Raw genomic sequence first — 19,088 nt, forward strand, 5'->3', positions numbered from 1 at the left:
CAGTTCAAAAAGAAGGAAAAAGAAGGAACAGCACGTCAGAAATCAGCTCAATGTAATTGAAGAATCCATAGACTCTAACCACTTCTGGGAAAAATTGGAAAACACTAAACAAACAACAACACAAAGAATTATCTATCCAAAATGGAGATGTATGGGTAAACCACTTCTCCAATCTTTTTGGCTCTATAACAAAGAATAAAGAGCAAAAACATATACATGATCAAATACAAATCTAAGAATCAACTATTAAAGACTACCAGAACCCACTGGTTTCTCCAATTACCTTGAACGAGTTACAGGACAAAATAAAAACCCTCCAACCCAAAAAGGCCTGTGGTGTTGATGGTATCCTTAATGAAATGATCAAATATACAGACAACAAATTCCAATTGGCTATACTAATACTCTTTAACATTATCCTTAGCTTAGACAAATTTGACCCCAATAACTATCGTGGAATATGCGTCAACAGTAACGTTGGGAAAATCCTCTGCATTATCATTAACAGCAGACTCGTACATTTCCTCAATGAAAACAATGTACTGAGCAAATGTCAAATTGGCTTTTTACCAAATTACCGCACAACAGACCATGTATTCACCCTGCACACCCTAATTGACAACCAAACAAACCAAAACAAAGGCAAAGTCTTCTCATGCTTTGTTGATTTCAAAAAGCCTTCGACTCAATTTGGCATGAGGGTCTGCTATACAAATTGATGGAAAGTGGTGTTGGGGGTAAAACATACGACATTATAAAATCCATGTACACAAAAAACAAGTGTGCGGTTAAAATGGACATAAAACACACACATTTCTTCACACAGGGTCGTGGGGTGAGACAGGGATGCAGCTTAAGCCACACCCTCTTCAATATATATATCAACGAATTGGCACGGGCACTAGAAAAGTCTGCAGCACCCGGCCTCACCCTACTAGAATCCAAAGTCAAATGTCTACTGTTTGCTGATGATCTGGTGCTTCTGTCACCAACCAAGGAGGGCCTACAGCAGCACCTAGATCTTCTGCACAGATTCTACCAAACCTGGGCCCTGACAGTAAATCTCAGTAAGACCAAAATAATGGTGTTCCAAAAAAGGTCCAGTCACCAGGACCACAAATACAAATTCCATATAGACACTGTTGCCTTCGAGCACACAAAAAACTATACATACCTTGGCCTAAACATCAGCGCCACTGGTAACTTCCACAAAGCTGTGAACGATCTGAGAGACAAGGCAAGAAGGGCATTCTATGCCATTAAAAGGAACATAAATTTCAACATACCAATTAGGATCTGGCTAAAAATACTTGAATCAATCATAGAGCCCATTGCCCTATACGGTTGTGAGGTCTGGGGTCCGCTCACCAACCAAGACTTCACAAAATGGGACAAACACCAAATTGAGACTCTGCATGCAGAATTCTGTAAAAATATCCTCCGTCTACAACGTAGAACACCAAATAATGCATGCAGAGCAGAATTAGGCCGACACCCACTAATTATCAAAATCCAGAAAAGAGCTGTTAAATTCTCCAACCACCTAGACTCCAAGAACACAGGATGAGATGTTACTATCCTTTGTGCAAGCACTTCCAAGAGTTCATGAACAGTGAGCCTGGTGAAATTTGGGGAGCGCATCGTCAGTAGTGTACCTTTTGGTTCCTAGGGTGTTTCGGCCTTTCACACTATACACCCTCCCCAAAGGCGGCCAGCGACAGGGTGATCAATCCTACGCTTGCATCCCATTCCCAATTAGTCATAGGAGTTGCCTTGTTGTTGATAGCCAACATCCCATGGGACTATGCATGGCAGGGGCGTCCTCCTCCCTGAGTCAAGCATTGTTGACCGCATACCTCCTGGCCCTCTCACTTCGGGGCCAGCTGGGGTCTTTCCTCTTCATCCAGAGCCACTGACTGCTGCCTTCTGCCACCTCTGATACAGCTTTGATTGCCGAACGCTGGCTCTGGCCCTTAATTCCCAGGTCTCTAAGCAGTCTGGTTGTAGATGTTGCCACAAAACCTCTGCAGCCCACTTCCACTGGTCGGACTTCTGTGTTTCAGCCATGATGCCGTGCTTCGGCAGCTAGATCGGCATAGCGCAGATGTTTTTGCTCATAAGCCTCATCTACTGAGTCCTCCCAGGGTACTGTGAGCTCAATGATGAAGACCTTCTTGAGCGAACGGGACCAGAGCACCATGTCAGGTCTTAGGGTGGTGTTTGAGATCTCCGGAGGAAACACAAGTTGCCGGCCAATGTCAGCTAGCATTTTCCAGTCGCGGGCCAAGCGCAGCTGGTCTCGCTCTAATGGTGTAGAGCCGCTCTTCGGTGGTTTAGCCCCTTCGCGGACAAATGTCGCCCGTAAGGGGTGTGATGCTGCTGGGGGTGGTAAGGAGTTGGTGGCAGCTCGCTTGTCCTCCAGGGCGGACGCAAGGTCTTTAAGGACTTGGTTGTGACGCCAAGTGTAGCGTTTTTGGGTGAGGTTTGTTTTACACCCTGTGAGAATGTGCCTGAGGTTGGCTGGCATGGAACAGAGGGCACAGTCCGGATCTTCACCATACCATTGGTGAAGATTAACTGGTGTTGGAAGGACATCATGTGTTGCTCTGATGGAAAAGCTCAACCGCCTCGCTTCCATGGCCCACAGATCCTTCCAGCTGATCTTCCTCTTCTCCACACTGTCCCATCGAGTCCACTGTCCCTGTTTGGCAAGAGAGACTGCCTAGTTAGCCCAAGGCCTCCTCTCCCTTGCTGAACAAGACCCACAATGTCAGCATGTCTGAGGGCTGCTGTTGCCTCCTGGACTGCTTTTCCTGGCCTCCATTTGCGCCCAGTTGCCAAGGTCGGCGCGTTGTTGCTCACCACTGGGTCTTGAGATTCATTCAGTGTCATCTGGAGCCTGGTTTTTGCACACTTGAATTCCTCTGTTAGACTGGTCAGGGGCAGCTTGAGGACACCATCTCCATAGAGGCCTATGGTGGTAAGGCATCGAGCCACTTCTTTAAGTAGCCTGTGACACCTCTTTCCATCTTCTCCACTGTTGAGAATGGAACCTCACACACTGCTAGGGGCCACAACACCCGGGGTAGGAGACCAAACTGCAGACACCAGGCATTTAACTTTCCAGGTAGCTGGGTGTTGTCGATGGACTGTAGGCTACTACTGATGTCTTTACGCAGCTGTTTCACCTGGTCTTTGTCCTTCAGGCTTGCATCATACCACCTTTCAAGGCTTTTTACCGGCTGCTCAGACACTGTTGGGATTTGGTCATCTCCGATGAAGAACTTCAGGTCAGAGAGTACTCCCTTCACAATCGAGATGCTGCGTGACTTGGATGGTTTAATCTTCATACGGGCCCAGCTGATGTTCTCCTCGAGTTTTCTGAGCAGTCTCCTGGTGCATGGGACAGTGGTGGTCAATGTTGTAATGTCGTCCATGTTGGCTCTGAGTGGAGGGAGGCGGAAACCAGAGTCGACTCGCTGTCCACCAGCAACCCATTTTGAGGATCTGATGATAACCTCCATTGCCATTATGAATGCCAACGGAGAAATGGTACATCCCGCCATTATACCTACATTCAGGCACTGCCATGAGGTGGTGAACTCTGAGGTGGTGAAGCAGAACTGCAGATCCTGGAAGTACGACTTCACCAGGGTTGTGATGGTGTCCGGTATGTGGAAAAATCCGAAGGCAGACCACAGGAGTTCATGGGGCACAGAGCCAAATGCATTGGCGAGGTCGAGGAAGACTACATGGAGGTCCCTTTTCTCCACCTTGGCCATTTGGATCTGGTGCCAGATCATGCTGGAATGTTCCAAGCAGCCAAAGAACCCTGATATTCCTGCCTTCTGTACAGATGTATCGACGTACACATTCCTCTCCAACTTCTTCTCCACTGTGCCTCAAAGTTTCTCGAGGGTCAAGGTAAGGTCAGTATTCACTGTTTCCCACAATTTCTTGTCACTGGCGCCAGGCCACTTCACATACGGTCTGTGCCCTGGTAGTCTCCTCTCAACTGCAGGTCTGGGAGGCTGGGTGAGTTCCACTCCTGTTGTTGGTTCCACCTCAGTTGTTACTTCGGTGCTTGAGTTTACGTCCTATATATAAAATATGACATTTGTAATGTCTTTATTGTTTTGAAACTTCTGTATGTGTAATGTTTACTGTACATTTTTATTGTTTATTTCACTTTTGTATATTATCTACCTCACTTTGCTTTGGCAATGTTAACACATGTTTCCCATGCCAATAAAGCCCCTTGAATTGAATTGAATTGAGACCTCCGAGCGTGGTGAGTCTGGGTCAGACTCAGTTTCTATTTATACTCCAGACTACACATGAGTTGCAGCAATGTTTGCCATCACGCACACACACACACACACACACACACACACACACACACACACACACACACACACACACACACACACGCACACGCACACGCACACGCACACGCACACACACACACAGAGCAGCAGTGCTAGTCACTTATTGTGCTATCTGTCACACTCAATCTCTCCCAGTGTGTGTGTGTTCGTGTGCGTGTGTTTGTATGTGTGTGTGTGCTTGTGTCACACTCAATCTCTCCCAGACAAGGCCTCTCAGCTTCATGACAGAATATCTTTGTGACAATACAAACAACATAGAGACTAGTGTTAATTCTGTATGGCAGTGAGACATGACAAGGTGGTTGAACGCCCCAAAAATGTGCATTCTGGTTGTGCAGAACAGTGTTAACCCCAATGGACAAGTGCTTAGCTTTTTTATTTATGTGCAAATCAAACCCCCTTGTAAGGAAAATATAATTGATTTTCTATTCATATATGTTCACTGTAGGTCCCAGTATTTCTAGTAAGGTAACAACAGTGATAGTGGTGGTAGTGATAATATGTTCTACCACACTTGACTTGCTAATCAGTGATGCTGACTGTTCCACATAGGTAGCTATAGGTCGCTAGGTAGTGAGGAGTGGTGATTGCTGCTGATTGAGGCTCCCTGGTGGATAGGAACACAAATCTGTCAGATTCAGATAAAAGCCTGTTTGGAGTAGCTGGCTTCCCTGCCTGCAGCATCATCAAACAGCATCTGACTGCCACGCACGCACACACTCACGTACGCTCACACACACTCACACAAGCAACACACTTCATCTCTCTCTGTCTCTCTCTACTCCCTCCCTGGTTAGGTTTACTCTGTTGCCATGGTTACGCCCAGCTGGAGCCCACCGTTGTGTGAGGAACCTGTCAGGGCGTCTCTCTCAGATCACCTGATGTGGGTCGATCTTGCGTTGGCCTCGCTCACTACGCCGTCATTCAATTTGCCTTTGATTAAGTCTGTAACAATACTCGCTGTATGAAGTGTATACCACCCCTGCATCTCTACATCTGTGTGTGTGTGTGTGTGTGTGTCTGTGGAAATGCATCTATCTATTACGTCAGTGTATGCTCATAACTGCTCATGTATTTTGTCAGCTTTGCCTTTTCTGCTGAGGACCCCTCGGAGGGTCGGAAAGGACATACAGTGCCTTGTGTAAGTCTACACACCCCTTGCACAGTCTTCAAATGTTACTGCCCTGCTACAATATATCCATGGGGTGTCCGGCATTGCCATCAGCCGTTGAGGACATGCTTCCTTTGAAATCAATGAAAGCTGCTTCAATGCCTGTGTCGAGCTCGCAATGCGTCACGTCCAATGGCAGCTTCCAAGGTTAAATTCTCGATGGCTGACTTGCGCGTTCATTCTATCTTGTGAATTGAAATAATGAGAAATTAAGTTTATTTTGGTTGCATATGGCCTTGACTATACACCACTGGTTATTGTACTAAGATGTATGAAGTCAAGAATCTACTACTACTAGCTAGCTAGCTACATTGACTAGCTAGGTTCCCAATGTAAACAAAAGCAACTTGTGAAATTGGAAGATAATTTAGTACAACCACTACCAACAATTTAATGAGCACTGGACCAAAGCTATTGTATTTACACATAAACAATGAATATGGAACAGTATGAAAACTCCTCTCCGCTCTTCCCCTCTCATCTTTACTCTTCCCCACTTCTCTCCGCTCTTCCCCTCTCCTCTCCACTCTTCCCCTCTCATCTTTACTCTTCCCCTCTTCTCTCCGCTCTTCCCCTCTCCTCTCCGCTCTTCCCCTCTCATCTTTACTCTTCCCCTCTTCTCTCCGCTCTTCCCCTCTCCTCTCCACTCTTCCCCTCTCCTCTCCGCTCTTCCCCTCTCATCTTTACTCTTCCCCTCTTCTCTCCGCGCTTCCCCTCTCCTCTCCGCTCTTCCCCTCTCATCTTTACCCTTCCCCTCTTCTCTCCGCTCTTCCCCTCTTCTCTCCGCTCTTCCCCTCTCATCTTTACTCCTCCCCTCTCCTCTCTGCTCTTCCCCTCTCCTCTCCGCTCTTGCCCTCTCCTCTCCGCTCTTCCCTTCTCCTCTCCGCTCTTCTCCTTTTCGCTCTTGCCCTCTCCTCTCCGCTCTTCCCTTCTCCTCTCCGCTCTTCTCCTTTTCGCTCTTGCCCTCTCCTCTCCGCTCTTGCCCTCTTCTCTCCCCTCTTCCCTTCTCCTCTCCACGCTTCCCCTCTCCTCTCCGCTCTTCCCCTCTCCTCTCCACTCTTCCCCTCTTCTCTCAAGCAACGCAATGTGTATAGTGGAACTGAAAGAGTTAAAATTACATCTTAAAATGGATTACATTTGTTCCTACTGATGTACACAACCTATTCCATAGTTCCAAAGTGAAAGAAAAGTGATAGAATATTATCCAAATTAAGAAATAACAAAAACCCAACCCAGAGATTAATACTTGGTGGAAGCACCGTTGGCAGCCATTAGAGCTGTGAAACATTTGGAATAAGATTCTATCAACTTTGCACAATTCAGAAGACAGATGCAGGGTTTCATCTAACTTTTCATTTGGGCTCTGCTCCTTTCCCCAGGCCCTGCCGGTGACAAGCATACCCATAACATGATGCTGCCGCCACAATACTTGAAAATACAAAGGAATCAACAACACTGTATTCACTCCACATTACTGACCTGTATGACGAAGTGAAAAGAATAAAGCCTGTTTTAAAAAATCCACTCCAAATGACCCATCCGGTTTTCAACAAGGCTGTCAACTAATACTGCAAGACACAGCACAGCAAAGAAATGCACTTTTTTTGCCTAAATGAAAAAGTACAGGCTTGAGTTAAATCCAGTACAACAAAACACAAAGTATCATGTTATGGATATTCCGGTCACTGGGGAGTTTGCTAAATACATAGAAAATAGAATAGAATGGAGCAAAGTCCAGGTAAAAAGTTACAGGAAAATCTGTCTCAGTCTTCTGAAACGCTAAGCCTGAGATAGATGTGTATTTTATAGGGGGACAAATATATATAAATTTGTTATGTCAAAGACACACTAGAATGGCTCTCCAATAGATGTTGTGTGTTCCTGAGTGGTCCAGCCTTAGTCCTAACTTACATTTCCTTGAAAATCAGAGACAATGTTTGAATATTGCTGTCCATCAATGACTCCCACCCAAATGCATTGAGCTTGAGCAATTTTGACAAAACTATTGACAACTGTTTCCCTAAGAGTTGTGCAAAGTTGGTAGAATCTCATTCAAAATGATTCACAGCTGTAATGGCCGGGTGTGAAGATGTACACAATCAAGACATAATTTTTTAAAATATTTTTTTTATTAATTTGGAAATGTTTCTATAATTTGTCTTTAACTTTGAAAATGTGGAGTAGGTTGTGTACATGATTAGGAACAAATCCAATGTATTCTCTTTTGAAATGTAATTTTAAAGCAGCAAAATGTGAAGACTGTGCAAGGGGTGTGTCGGCTTTCACTGGTGACTGTAAATACCTATCTCTTATCCCATTTCCAATCCTCTGTAAAAAGACTGGAGTCAAGGCAGCATGTTGTCAGTGGTGGATTGGTGGATTGGTGGATGGGGTAAATTATAGGTAGGACCCAGCATTGATTTGCAACCCACTTAGCTGCTGCATTTTCCTGGAGATATTTTGTGAGGATCGGCAGGAAACTATTATCTTTTGTTCAGGTGTTTTGCTTTTCACACAATACCAACCATGGACAAAAAAACGAAGAGACGTAGCTAATCTGTTTAGTCGGAAGGGAGTCCAATTTGGCAAGGTCCCACTGCTAGAAACCCTAGTTTAGGGTTAGGAGGGGAACATATACACTGACAGACACTATATGGATTCCACAGGGAGGTGGGTGGTAAGGAGACTCTTAAATATAGATTTGCATTTCATTTGTTTCTGGGTATTTGGTTGCTGTTCCATGTGAATGGGCTGGATGGGGAATGGAAATTGTGTCACCAGAGAGGTGACGAGAAAATAGATACAATTGGTGGATGGATATATATATACTGTAGGTGGAGAGAATGAGAGATGGCGCCATCAGGAAACCGCGGGGAGAGAGAAGAATCGTAAAGGAGAGCAGCAAAATAGGACAGCAGACAGAGGAGGGAATGATTGAGAGAATGAAGATAGAGAACAGGATGAGATGAGGAGACATGTTAGCTACATGTTAGCTACAAACCAGGTGGGGAAATAGATAGAATGATAGAAGAGAGGAGAAAAGATGCAGACAGTAAGGGAAACCTGAGAAAATTAGATGAGAGAGAAAGGGACACAGGGGAAACATTAAAGTATATGGCAATGATAAAGATCAATCACACATACAGTAGGCTACTTAACTTGGCTAGCTGAAGAACATGGCAATGATATGAGCATGACAGTGATGCTTGGCCACAGATACAGTAAAGTACTTTGCTTGGTTAGCTCAGACGATCTCTACTCCCACTAAGCTTCTCCTGCAGGCTGGTTTAGATCTCATCAGGGCCTGTATTCAAAAAACATCTCAGAGTAGGATTACTGCTGATATCCAGGTTGGCTTCAACTTCAAATACTGCTATAGAGCTGTAGATTAGCTACATAGCAGACACTCAGACGAAACTCAGAGCTTAAGACATATAGGGTCTGTTCCAATATGCACTAGCATGCCACTTGAGTGATGAAGTAAGTAGTAAGTAGTGGGTGAGTATGGATATTGGAACACAGCCGCAGGGAAGCATCACGTCTTACTTCACATACTGTATCTCTTCCGAGTAGATCTAGCCCCTTATTAAATGAGGTTACACAGAGGCAGACATAATATCCACACAGCTACAGTTATTATCACAGCCCATGTTGCTGGTTCTGGACTCCTTTTCTTTCTCTTTCCCTCTCTCTCTTTCTCTTTCTCTTTCCCTCTCTCCCTTTCTCTTTCTCTTTCTCTTTCTCTCTTTCTCTTTCTCTTTCTCTCTCTCCCTTTCTCTTTCTCCCTTTCTCTCTCTCTCTCCCTCCATCTCCCTTTCTCTCTCTCTCCCTCCATCTCCCTTTCTCTCTCTCTCTCCCTCCATCTTCCTTTCTCTCTCTCTCTCCCTCCATCTCCCTTTCTCTTAACCATAATATTCACACAGCTATAATCACTGCCCCTGGAACTGTTTATAGGATCATGGTTTATAAGGAGGTTAAACAGGCATGACTCTCTGTCTCCTCCCTCTCTCTCTCCTCTCCCTCTCTAGATTTCTCCAATTCTCTCTCTCACTATCTCTCTCTCTCTCTCTCTCTCTCTCTCTCTCTCTCTCTCTCTCTCTTTCTCTCTCTCCCCCCGTTTTGGTACTCTTCCAGACCTACATTATCTGCCAAATTACTCTGCCAAATCTCCCTCTCACGTCTCCTTCTCTCTCCTTTAGCCTCCTGGCTAGGTCTCAGGGTTTCATATTTGGAGACCTTGCGATCAATACAGTGTGTTGGTGATTGGGTTGCCACGCGTGATACATTTCTGTAACCTTGGTGATGGTTTGGTGTGGAGTCTCTGGCTGAAACCCTCCCTGTATTGTGGCTCAGTGAGAGAAAGGAAAAGGAGAGGAGAGAGGGCAGAGGAGAGAAGAGGATGGGATGGGGAGGAGGATGGGGAGGAGAGAGGAAAGGAAGGAAAAGGAGATGAGAGGAGTGGAGAGGAGAGGAGTGGAATGAAAGGAGTGTAGAGGAGAGGAGTGGAGTGGAGTAGAGAGGAGAGGCGGGGAGAGCTACTGATTGGCTATAGCTCTGAGGCACTTCACTGCTCCCTGCGCTCATTATTCTGTCCTCCATCCCTCACTTTTTACTTCTCGCTCAGGTGAAATAGTTTGGTGGTGATTTCAAATGATTGTGTTTTAAAAATGTGATAATTTCACCCTAAATGTTCTCTTGGGTGTTAATGTTAATCTCCCCTCTCTTTCTCCCTCTCTTTCTCCCTCTCTCTTTCCCCTGCTCTCCCTGTCTCTCTCTCCCCCTCTCTTTCTCCCTCTCTCTTTCCCCTGCTCTCCCTGTCTCTCTCTCTCCCTCTCTCCCTCTCTCTTTCCCCTGCTCTCCCTGTCTCTCTCTCTCTCCCTCTCTTTCTCCCTCTCTCTTTCCCCTGCTCTCCCTGTCTCTCTTTCTCCCTGTCTCTTTCCCCTGCTCTCCCTGTCTCTCTCTCGCCCTCTCTTTCTACCCCTCTCTTTCCCTTGCTCTCCCTGTTTCTCTCTCTCCCTCTCTTTCCCCTGCTATCCCTGTCTCTCTCTCTCCCTCTCTTTCTCCCTCTATTTCCCCTGCTCTCCCTGTCTCTCTCTCTCTCTCCCTCTCTTTCTCCCTCTCTCTTTCCCCTGCTCTCCCTGTCTCTCTCTCTCCCTCTCTTTTTCCTCTCTCTTTCCCCTGCTCTCCCTGTATCTCTCTCTCCCTCTCTTTCTCCCTCTCTCTTTCCCCTTCTCTCCCTGTCTCTCTCTCCCTCTCTTTCTCCCTCTCTCTTTCCCCTGCTCTCCCTGTCTCTCCTTCTCTTTCTCCCTCTCTCTTTCCCCTGCTCTCCCTGTCTCTCTCTCTCTCCCTCTCTCTTTCCCCTGCTCTCCCTGTCTCTCTCTCCCTCTCTCTCTCCCTCTCTCTTTCCCCTGCTCTCCCTGTCTCTCTCTCTCCCTCTTTCTCCCTCTCTCTTTCCCCTGCTCTCCCTGTCTCTCTCTCTCCCTCTCTTTCTCCCTCTCTCTTTCCCCTTCTCTCCCCGTCTCTTTCCCCTGCTCTCCCTGTCTCTTTCCCCTGCTCTCCCTGTCTCTCTCTTTCTCCCTCTCTTTCTCCCTCTCTCTTTCCCCTGCTCTCCCTGTCTCTCTCTCTCCCTCTCTTTCCTTCCCATCTATCTCTACTCCAGAACTCCATCCGCCACAACCTGTCCCTCCACACTCGGTTCATCCGTGTCCAGAATGAGGGGACAGGGAAGAGTTCCTGGTGGATGCTGAACCCAGAGGGGGGGAAGATGGGTAAGGGACCCCGGCGACGCGCTGCTTCCATCGACTGCCCCAACGGCACCAAGATCCTGAAGAGTAAAGGACGAGCCAGGGGGAAGAGGACTGGAGCTGGAGCTGGGAGTGGAGCTGTTGGTCGGGGCAGGCGGCAGGGTTATGGTCTGGGTCAGGGGGCTCGGCCGGGGATGCATCAGGGGTCTCCAGAGCATGGTAGTCCTGCAGGGAAGGGAGGAGTAGGGGTGGGAGGAGAGGAGTACGATGCCTGGACGGATCTCCATTCCCGGACCTCCTCCTCAGCTTCGACGCTCAGCGGCTGCCTGTCTCCCATCCTGGCCGAGGCTGAGCCAGATGAGCCAGAGGAGGGAGGTCTGTCCTGCTCCACTTCCCCACGTCTCTATCCCAGCCCTACTTCCACTCGCTCCCCTGCCCTGGGCACTGGGGGGCACTGCCCTGGAACCTCAATGGAGCTACCCCAACTCACTGACCTGACTGGGGCTATCAGCCTGGATGAAGGCTACCCCCACCCCCAAAACCACCCTCAGACCCAGCCTCGTAATGGCTACCCCAGCCCCTACGGCTCCAGCCCCAAGGGGGAAGGCTCCTACTGCGGCCCTGTCTATGGGCAGCCATCCCTGGGCATGCTGCGGCTCCACGCCCCCATGCCCATGCAGACCATCCAGGAGAACAAGCCAGCCAGCTTCCAGCGCCCCCTGAGGGCCTACTCAGAGAACAATGCCCTGCAGAGCCTGCTGACCGGAGGGCCTGGAGGTCCTCAGTACTGCAGTAAAGACATGGTCACACTGGGAGGGCAAGGAGGGGAGTCACACACGCTCCTGACCCAGGTAACCAATCAGAGTCGCAGCAGCCACAATCATAGTCATAGCAACCATAATCATAATAACCATGAGCACGGACACAATCCAGGCCCACACAATGGTCACGGCTCAGTTCATGACCAGAACCCCAGCGGTCATCATCAGAATGGTCACCACAATCACGGTCACCCCAACCTGGACTACAACCATAGCCACAAACATCACCTCAGCCCAGGAACTGACTACAACCAGAGTCACAGCCACAAACTGAACCCAAGCCATGACCACACTCCCCGGTCCAATCAGGGTCATCACCACGGTCACCTCCAGGGTGGACCTAGACCTCCAGCCGTCCAGGCTCTTTCTCCCAGAGTCAACACAGATATCCTGCAGCCCTACAGCCTCAAAACCCCCACCCCAACCCCTAGCCACTATGGCCCCCTCACCCCCCATCTCCCCACCACCAATCCCCCGTCCCTGCCCCCCAACCCCGCCTCAGTTCTTGACATACCCCAGGACCCCTGCCTCCGCCTGGCCTCCGCCCCAGCCCCTCATCCCCACCCCCGCCACCAGCCCTACCCCGGTACCACCTACCACCAGGGTATAACCATGACCGACTCCTGGCATGGCTACTACCACCACACCCTTCACCCCTCCCAGAACTACCATGGACACTTCCACCACAGCACTCACCAACCCAACCGCATGGCTCCAGACCTGGATGTGAACGTAGACATTCTCCCCAGCAGCCTAGACTGTGACGAGGAGTCCATCCTCCTCAATGACTTTATGGACACAGAGGGGATGGGGATGGACTTCAACTTTGACGGCTCCCTGTCTCAAGGAGTGGGCATGGGCATGAGCATAGCGGCTTTCGCCGGAGCGCCCCAGGGACATCACAGTCAGAACTGGGTGCCCGGGTGAAGGGGATTGGTCGGGGAAGCCCAAGGGCCAATCAGGACACAGCAGAAAGGCTTTCACCCACAAGGCTGAGCTGCAGGGGTCAGAGGTCAGGGATCAGGGTCAGAACGCACCCTTTGACTGACTGACTGATTGACTGTGATGCTTAATGCTACAAGACAAAAGAACCGAATATGTATTGTCATGTTGTTTCCTGAGGGTCCCTTTACAATCTCTATTCTCTCTCTTCCCCTCTCTCTCTGTTCCTTCTTTCCTTTATCTGATCCTCTCTCTGTGCTCTCTCTCTCATTCCCTCTGCACCCATTCTCTCTACTCCCTCTCTATCTCTGTGTCCCTCCGGTCGCTCCTGTGATGGACTAGCACCACAGCACCCTCCCAGCTCTGTGTTATACCCCTGGTTCATGTCCTTCAGTTGGTCTGCTATACTGTATAACGCACTTTACATCCTTCGCTTTCAAAACAGATGCAGTATAACAAAGACCGGGGGGGGGGGGGTGTCATAGTTTGTGTTAAGTTGAATTTATGCAAACCACTTTATTATCCATCTCCTCTTATAAAAAAGAGAGAGGCGGTATCTTACTTGAGAACAGGATCAAACAACTACATAACAAATAAGGTCAGGGCGAGTTCTCCTTCTTCCTCAAGGATGGAAGGATGAAAGGAGGGAGGGATGGAGGGATGGAAGGATGGAGGAATGGGGGGATGGATTGAGGAGTTCTCCTTCTCCCTGGTGGTGTTGCCCACCATAGATGGATGGAGGGATGGACGAATAGAGGATAGATAGAGGATAGAGGGATGAGGATAAGTGTTGTTGGTTGGTTGCTATGTCCCCCAGTGTGGTCCAGGAGGACAGCCATCCATCAGACAGCCTCCATTTAAATGCACACAGCTAGGGCCTCCATTTAAATGCACAATCCCCTCTTTAATCTCTTTAAGCTACGGTGATGCATCACTATTGCAAATTTAATACGCCACTCTATGTTTCTCCCCCTTTCCATTCACCTCCATCTGGACACACACACACACACACACACACACACACACACACACACACACACACACACACACACACACACACACACACACACACACACACACACACACACACACACACACACACACACACATACACACACACACACACACACACACACACACACACATACACGCACACACGCACACACGCTCCATTCACCTCCAGACACACTGGTTTAATGTGTTTTGGCCAAAGTGATGATGTTAAAGTCACTGTGTACTAAATAGCGGAGGAAGGAGACATGGAGCAATGGGGAGAGGAAAGGAGAAATGGAGCAATGGGGAGAGGAAAGGAGACATGGAGCAATGGGGAGAGGAAAGGAGACATGGAGCAATGGGGAGAGGAAAGGAGAAATGGAGCAATGGGGAGAGGAAAGGAGACATGGAGCAATGGGGAGAGGAAAGGAGACATGGAGCAATGGGGAGAGGAAAGGAGAAATGGAGCAATGGGGAGAGGAAAGGAGAAATGGAGCAATGGGGAGAGGAAAGGAGACATAGAGCAATGGGGAGAGGAAAGGAGAAATGGAGCAATGGGGAGAGGAAAGGAGACATGGAGCAATGGGGAGAGGAAAGGAGACATGGAGCAATGGGGAGAGGAAAGGAGAAATGGAGCAATGGGGAGAGGAAAGGAGAAATGGAGCAATGGGGAGAGGAAAGGAGACATGGAGCAATGGGGAGAGGAAAGGAGACATGGAGCAATGGGGAGAGGAAAGGAGAAATGGAGCAATGGGGAGAGGAAAGGAGAAATGGAGCAATGGGGAGAGGAAAGGAGACATGGAGCAATGGGGAGAGGAAAGGAGACATGGAGCAATGGGGAGAGGAAAGGAGACATGGAGCAATGGGGAGAGGAAAGGAGACATGGAGCAATGGGGAGAGGAAAGGAGACATGGAGCAATGGGGAGAGGAAAGGAGACATGGAGCAATGGGGAGAGGAAATGAGACATGGAGCAATGGGGAGAGGAAAGGAGACATGGAGCAATGGGGAGAGGAAAGGAGACATGGAGCAATGGGGAGAGGAAAGGAGACATGGAGCAATGGGGAGAGGAAAGGAGACATGGAGCAATGGGGAGAGGAAAGGAGACATGGAGCAATGGGGAGAGGAAAGGAGACATGGAGCAATGGGGAGAGGAAAGGAGACATGCTAATATTCCCTCTGTGCCTCTTCCTCTCCATTTGGTGGATTTATGTAGCTCTCCTCTAATTTGAAATAAGGATCTTTCTCCCTGCCTGCTCTGCTTCCTGAAGAGGATTCTCGTTCAATCCCAGCCTGGCTGCTTCCTCTAGCTGACTAACCACACAACACAACAGTTTACTCAATCTAGGGGCCGTCCTAAATGGGTCCCTGTCCCCATACACACTGAGTGTACAACACATTAGGAACTCTTTCAAATCGCACCGGTTTGAGTGTGTCAAGAACTGCAACGCTGCTCTGTTTTTCACACTCAACAGTTTCCTGTGTGTATCAAGAATGGTTCACCACCCAAAGGACATCCAGCCAACTTGACACAACTATAGAAAGCATTGGAGTCAACATGGCCAGCATCCCTGTGGAATGCTTATGATACACCTTGTAGAGTCCATGCCCAGATGAATTGAGGCTGTTCTGAGGGCAAAAGGGGGTGCAGCTCATTATTAGGAAGGCGTTAATGTCCTCAGTCCTTATACCTCAGTACAGCCCCTCTTGTCCTATCCTCCGTTCCACCTCTCACACACAGCAGGGTAAAGCCTGGAATGTTTTACACTAGTGAATTGGCACACTCATTAACACATTCAACAAGATAACAATTATTTAGTGCTATCTCCCCTTCACAGAAACTCTCCTCCTATCCTCCCCCTCCCTCCCTCCCCCTCTCTCTCTCTCTCTCTCTCCCTCTTTCTCTCTCCCTGTCACATTCCTTCATTCCCTCCATCCCATTCACCCCCCCCCCTCTGTATCTCTCTCTCTCTCTTTCTCTCCCTCTCTCTCATCCTATCACATACTATCATCCAGAGGTTAGACAGAGGGGAAACAACATTAATTCCCTGGCTAAAGAGATAAATGATTTATGATTTATTTATGCAAGTGTTGGTGTTTTCTCATCTCATCTCCCTGGCACCAAGTCATAATTCTCTCTCTTCAGAAAGCACAAGGGAGATTTTAGAGAGGTTTTGTGCATCCAGTAACAGGGGAAAAAAGCCAGGCTATTAGTGCTTGAACAACAAGGTCCTCCTGGTCCCAGTTCACATTGTATTAACGGTACAAAGAACATAGGTTTTGGCTGGCTATACAGCACAAACAGATCTGGGATCAGACCAGTCCTCTGCCACTCCACCCTTCAGATTCCTACAGTATCTGTTGTCTCTAGTCGAGCTTTACTTTGCTGTTGTCTGTTTTCTTGTGGTTGTCCTGTTCTGTGATCGTCAGTGAGGTCCTTTGTCTTGATAGGGTGCTTTGTGTTTGCAGCATTTTTATTCCAGGAATGAGACGGGGGGGGGGGGTGTCCTGTCATAGCACCAGAGAGAGAGAGAGAGAGAGAGAGAGAGAGAGAGAGAGAGAGAGAGAGAGAGAGAGAGAGATTTTTAGGGGAGAGGCTAGAAGGGAGGTAAAGGGAGAAAAAAAGGAGAGAAAGGTAGAGAGACCAGTGAGGTTAGAAGGGAGAGAGAGAAGGAGTAAGAGAGAGAGGCAGACTGTGAGACAGTGATATTTTCCAGCCGAGCAGCTTCCTCTGGAACTGGCCTTTTGAATCAGGCCAAATGTCAAGTGCTACTCTGCTGGCACCAACACGCTCAGATCAGATAACTATCCCTCTGCTCTGATCAAAGAGGAACAACGACGGGTATCTTCACAGGGTTTTCTCTTCCGTTCGTTGTTCCTTTCTTTCTTTTTGACTTGAGATGGCATTATCCCGACTGTAATTTCGTGTCTGGCCCCAGCGTGCACTAGCTTGTGTGTTGAGCATCTCATGAGTGTGTGTGTGTGTGAAGCACACATGATGATGTACAAGATGATGTACAGAATTGATGATGTAAATCCCTTGCCCTGTAATATCACTTGTCCTGGTCTCCTTCCAACCAGGTCACCCATGATACAAGTCAGTATTCGATGTCCATCCATGTCTGAAGACGTCTGGAGATGACATGGAAACCGGCCACTAGGGGCAACAGTGAGAGCTGGTACCTTCAACTAGGTTTTGGTTGTGAACGAGGATGGTGGATGGTTTTTAGCATCTGCCTCTGATTCCAAAGGTTTCAAGTTCAAATCCAGTGCTAGAAAGTTTTTTTAAACATTTTTGTGTTAAGCTTTTCCCAAAGCTTAACCCTTACCTTATCCATTTGGCGTTCATGCCTAACCTTAGCCATAACCTTAAAAATTCAGAGTTAATGCCTAAAATGATCTTTAAACACTTCCAAATGTAACATTTGCAACAACTTCCAAATTTGTCGTTTGAGAAACATGGATGAACGTCTAATTCTGTCGTGAGACTGTGAGAGCTAGTTGCTCCTTCATGCCCAGTGAGGTACTACATACATACATACATACATACATACATACATACATACATACATAATATATACAGGTTATATTTATTGGTTGAGAAGATGGGTTCTGGCTGTGGCTCTTTGACTCCCTCAGTCCCTCATTATCTTTATTACAGAGACATGATGATGCTTCTATTACAATCTGATTCTGTACATAATCTATATTGGAGAAAAAAATGTATTATAATTTTTTGGGACAAGCAAAATATCAATTTCTTTTCTAAAATAATGTGTCTGATCATCTGTGACTATAAAATAAAACAAAAGAGAACATAGACTTGTTTTGTTCCTGTTTATTTGTGTGTGCACATGTGCACGTGTAAGCCTGCCTGTGTGTGTGCGCGTGTGTACATGCATGCATGAGTGTGTCTCTGCTCATTCATTCAGTTGTGTGTGTGTGTTCCTTCATAGACACACTGCTGTGCATTAGATGTGCCAGCCAACCCCAGCAGTACACCCCCTGTCAGTATTACCATACTATAGCTGTAACTCCTGACACATCACAACAGCAAAGTGGGGTCTCTTGGTGTGTATGTGGGGGTGAGTCGGTAGGGGGCAAGAGAAATGGAGGGATATGTGAGTGGGTGGGAGTGAAATGTGAAATGTATATCAGAGGTGACTTTCAGTGGGATAAATCCTCATAACATCCATAAACACAAACACACACACACACATAAACATATTAGGTCACAAACATCGTGTGTGTGGTGCACGCTAGCAGGTGCGTTGTGTGTGTGGTGCATGCTAGCAGGTGCGTTGTGTGTGTGGTGCACGCTAGCAGGTGCGTTGTGTGTGTGGTGCATGCTAGCAGGTGCGTTGTGTGTGTGGTGCACGCTAGCAGGTGCATTGTGTGTGTGGTGCACGCTAGCAGGTGTGTTGTGTGTGTGTACCAGCCATAAACTGGTGTGAAAGTGCTGACGCTCAGTGAGACATATTCTTGGAGCTGAGAGATCCCTTGCAGGCCTAGTAACCTTGAGCTCCATCCAAGTCAGGCATACCAGACAGACAGTGTGTCCCCGGCCACAGCCCCATCCACATACACACACAGCCCCACTGGAGCCCAGCAGGGGGGCCCTAGCCTCTGGCCTGACTACAACCTGCCCTGAGACCCCCCAGTGTGTGAACGTGCTACTGGCCTAACCTGTCCACTGTGTGATAAGAGAGAGAGAGTGACAGAAAGAGGAAGAGAAAGAGAAAGAGGGAGAGAGAGAGAGAGAGAGAGAGAGAGAGAGAGAGAGAGAGAGAGAGAGAGAGAGAGAGAGAGAGAGAGAGAGAGAGAGAGAGAGGGAGAGAGAGAGAGAGAGAGAGAGAGAGAGAGAGAGAGAGAGAGAGAGTGAGAGAGAGAGAGAGAGAGACCAGTCTTCACTCGCTCCATTCATCTATATGTCACAGCATTGTCAATTCGTGTCTAAGTGTGGTTGGAGAGAGATATAGAGCAAGAGAGAGAAAGAGAGACTGATAGAAAGAGACAGAAAAGGAGACATGT

The 19,088-nt window shown here is 48.0% G+C and overlaps 1 protein-coding gene across 1 annotated transcript in view; it reads left to right on the forward strand.

The window, feature by feature from the left end:
* Positions 1–14,905, forward strand: part of LOC135552050 (forkhead box protein O6-like) — a 50,995-nt gene extending 36,090 nt beyond the window's left edge. Inside the window, exon 2 of the mRNA XM_064983423.1 lies at positions 11,219–14,905. Coding sequence (XP_064839495.1) covers positions 11,219–13,051 — 1,833 coding nt within the window. The 3' untranslated portion in view covers positions 13,052–14,905. The remainder of the gene's footprint in view (positions 1–11,218) is intronic.
* Positions 14,906–19,088: the final 4,183 nt, after the last annotated feature.

This window comes from Oncorhynchus masou, chromosome 13 (genome assembly GCF_036934945.1).
Source record: "Oncorhynchus masou masou isolate Uvic2021 chromosome 13, UVic_Omas_1.1, whole genome shotgun sequence".
NCBI lineage: Eukaryota > Metazoa > Chordata > Actinopteri > Salmoniformes > Salmonidae > Oncorhynchus > Oncorhynchus masou.